This window comes from Arachis ipaensis, chromosome B01 (assembly GCF_000816755.2).
Source record: "Arachis ipaensis cultivar K30076 chromosome B01, Araip1.1, whole genome shotgun sequence".
Lineage (NCBI taxonomy): Eukaryota > Viridiplantae > Streptophyta > Magnoliopsida > Fabales > Fabaceae > Arachis > Arachis ipaensis.
The window spans coordinates 12,518,747-12,522,481 of record NC_029785.2 but is presented as its reverse complement, the minus strand read 5'-3'; the positions used below and the strand labels follow the sequence as shown (position 1 = coordinate 12,522,481).

At 33.6% G+C, this 3,735-nt stretch overlaps 1 protein-coding gene across 4 annotated transcripts in view; it reads right to left on the bottom strand.

Moving 5' to 3' along the window:
• Positions 1,612–3,735, bottom strand: part of LOC107625263 (transmembrane and coiled-coil domain-containing protein 4) — a 9,633-nt gene continuing 7,509 nt past the window's right edge. For 3 of the 4 annotated variants that reach the window (XM_016327861.2, XM_021117572.1, XM_021117568.1), the window contains 6 exons: positions 3,376–3,435; positions 3,203–3,285; positions 2,985–3,061; positions 2,809–2,879; positions 2,442–2,499; positions 1,612–2,198 (listed from right to left, as the gene is read on the bottom strand). In XM_016327861.2, the coding sequence (XP_016183347.1) occupies positions 2,076–2,198; positions 2,442–2,499; positions 2,809–2,879; positions 2,985–3,061; positions 3,203–3,285; positions 3,376–3,435 (472 nt within the window). In that variant the 3' untranslated portion in view covers positions 1,612–2,075. Of the gene's footprint in view, positions 2,199–2,441; positions 2,500–2,808; positions 2,880–2,984; positions 3,062–3,202; positions 3,286–3,375; positions 3,436–3,735 lie in introns of those variants that run through there. The other variant, XR_002358450.1, reaches the window with a different exon arrangement.

Genomic DNA, 3,735 nt, shown 5'->3' with positions numbered 1-3,735 from the left:
TCTACTTAAAAAAAAAATATCTTTTATCTTTTTAAAAAAACAAATAAGTAATTTTTTTCAAAATCTAATTTAAATTAATCCTCTATTATGTTAAAGCATCTTTTTCCTAAAGTAAAAAATATCTTTAAAAAGAATGAAAATTTTAACATCTAAAAAATGTTTTTTCAATTATCCTTCTAGTGTTTTATTTTATTAAAAATAACTTACTAAACATACTAAAAAGTTAAAAAATCTCTTATAAAATAACGGTGGGTACTCCCATGAAGATATTATAATTGTCTTCATGTGATGATTTTTCTTTTTGACCCTTAGATGATGGAGTGTAGGGTTAGATTTTGATATGTTATAAAAGTGTTGTTTTTATTTGAAGTGTGGCCAAATCAATAAATCACACTTTTATACAAAGCATCTTCATAAAAAGATGTTTTTTGCATCTTCATTTGAGTAGCTCCCTAAAATAATAGCACCCAAACAAACATACTTAGTATGCCCTTTATCTCGTTAAGCAGTGTCATGCTTATAACACCTATGTACCCGCTGATATTTCATTGAACCACCAATTGATAGTAACTCCACTATAAGCCAACTTGAACAACTTTTTAAAAATTAGAATTTTAAAAAAATAAGATTAAGATATTAAAAACATGCCATATAAGCCTAACGCAAAAAAATCTCCACGTACTATCCTTGCATAGCTGCTTCCACGTGAACGCCATCTCCTTTGCGTTGCCGTTTCCCGAAGCTCCAGCAACCATCGCCGCCGTCGCCTCATCCACCATAACTGATCGCGTCGCGGCGCCAGTCCCCTTTGCATCAAAACCTCTTCACTGCGACGCGCCGATCTACACGCAACGTATCCTACGGCGAGATCGGACTGTCAACGTTGTGCTTCGGTTGCTGCGAGTCCAGTTCGCCGCCGATTGTTGCCGAGCACCCTAGACGGCATCGCCGTTCTTTCTACTTCCAATTCTCTTGGTCACGACGTGCGACTATGCATGCAAGGTCTCGTGAAACCCTATCAAACCTTCAACATGAGAAAAAATTTTTTCTATTTAACTTGAAATGTTTCTTTTATTAAATTTGAAATTTTTTTAAATACACTTGTAATGTTTCTTTGGTAAAACTTGGAATGTTTTTCTTTATTAAACTAACTGTCGAATATTTCTTTCTGTTAACTTGAATGTTTCTTTTATTATATTTAAGATTTTTTTTATTGCACTTGAAATGTTTTTTTGTAAAACTTAGAATATTTCTATTGTTAAGTCGGGATGTTTCTTTTGTTAAACTTTAAATGTTTTCTTTTCTTAAACTTAGGATGTTTTGATCAAGTGAGCCTCGCACGGTGCACAGAGGAGTTGCAGTGGAGGGTAAAACAACTAGCGCGACGGACGATTGAAAACGAGACACCAGCAACGCAATGAGAGAGGATGAGATGGGACTTTACATTGACGAAGCGGTTACAGGTTTAAAATCTTATTTTTAAGAATTCAAAATTTTATTTTTTAATATTTTGAAAATTTTATCTTTTTTCAATTATTCTTCTAGTGTTTTATTTTATTAAAAATAACTTACCAAACATACTAAAAAATTATAAAAACATCTTACAAAATAATAGCACCCAAACACAGCCTTAGTATGCCCTTTATCTCATTAAGCAATGTTATGCTTATAACACCTATGTACCAGCTGATATTTCATTGAACTACCAACTGATACATCTTTCATTCATGTTAGATAAAATCCTTATAGAAGATATAAGTGGTGTTTCTTGTCACATATGAAAGTAGTGTTTTTGCTCCAATCCAGTTACGCCAAATAACAAGTTGAGGCTTCTGTGCAGTTGATAAAGAAAATGTATATATACTACAGCTATCTTAACTCAGGTGGTCAACTCCGTAAAAGTACTGAGTTTTAGCATTTTATATCTAAAATCGGTGCATTTACTGGTGGACCACCAGCAATAACTATAGCAATAACTATGATGTACAGAGAAGTAGAGCACCTGAATGGTTGTGATTTTTCTGCTCTAGTTTTTCTTTTCCTCCCATTTTGGGATCCACAACGTCAGGGGGAGTTCAAGATATACAAAGAATGTTGTTATAAACGGGATAGTAAGTATCCAATTGAAGATCATCGATGATCTGACGGGTTGCCCACAGATAAGAAGAATGGCCTTCAATGTGGTTTGTGACATCGACCTGCAAATCAAAACACCACCAAATTGTCACTATCCAAACTTTTTAAGCGACTGCGCAGCTTATTTAAGGGATGGAATGACTAAAATGAATCAAGATAATTCAACGGTATAGATTTAATAGGAGTTATTGGTGTAAAGTTATGTTAAGAATCTATCCAATTATTTGCGTGTACGGAGAGTTTATCTAGGTGCAAGGACAGTTGAAGAAAAAACTACAAATAGCAAAGAAGGAGACGCAAGTTACATTTTGGATCCCAGGTATATTGACCGGTTGGATTCCAGATAATCCTTTCGTTAATAGGCTGCATAAAATAAAAAATAAAGATATTAGTTTCTGCTCCTTGTAAAAAAATATATCATCAAATTCTACACAAACAAAATTATGTTTGTTTGATAAAAAATTCATTATATTATTTTTAGATATTACCATAATATTATAACAGCAATAGAATTAATGCATACAAAAGCATTCATAGAACTCCATCTTAATATTCCCTGGTTTATTATTATTTCTTTGAAATGAACATTTTCGAGCTTAATTGTTCAAAGGTTATGTTAATCCCTACAACTTCGTAGAAACTTTATAATACTACATTAGTATTTTAAAGTACCTGGCGCGGAAGGCAACTCCGAGCATCCAGTCATTCCTTGAATAAGCATTTATAAACCTTCCTGCTACCATCTGCAGAAGAGTTTCATAATCTTAGAAAAACTTCTTTTTTTTTGTCTCAGAACAAATGAGAAGACTCTACAATAAGGGGAAAAAAAGTTGAATCCCCCCATGAACCTTTCTAGCAGCTTCCCAGTTCTCGTCCTTGATTGGGATTGGTGCTCCAAGAAGAACAACTCTTTCTACTATTTCGGCTGAAAATAAACATAAGGATTGCCTTGTAAGTCAACAAGAAATAATCTTATCCAATAGACAAATGTAAAGAGAAACAAAACACCTATCATATAAATAATTTAACACGGTCAAATACAAAAGATTAAACAGGAAATACCTACCACTGTTTTCTGTCTGGGACAAATACCGAAGACACTTGAAAATAACTCTTGCTCCGAGTGAGTAACCTACAAGTGTCACAGGCCTGAAATCCATAGATTAATAATATTGCATCTTTACAACTTTCTAGGAGCGGGAGTAAAATGATGCATTGAAATTTAGTCTAGTCAAATACCTATTTCCATGTACTCCACTTAATAAGACTTTAGCAAGCAACTTTCCTGCTTTATCTGCTCTGAAAAACAAAATTAACTTGGATAAGGAACGCAGATTGAAATATAGCAGTGTGCACTAAACAGAGAAGGTGTTCATAGCAAATTATTCATTAGAATGATGGAAGAATCATATCCAAAGCATGAATATACAGAAATGAAAAACAGACACAAAGTTCGCCATTCTTTTGACCAAAGATGTATGCCTTTTAAACTATGTAGTACACAAGATACATGAGTAGAAGGTCACTGTCAAAAATTCAGAATGGTATTTATTAGCAAAATAATCCAGACCCCAATCCAACCAACACCCCACCCGGAAA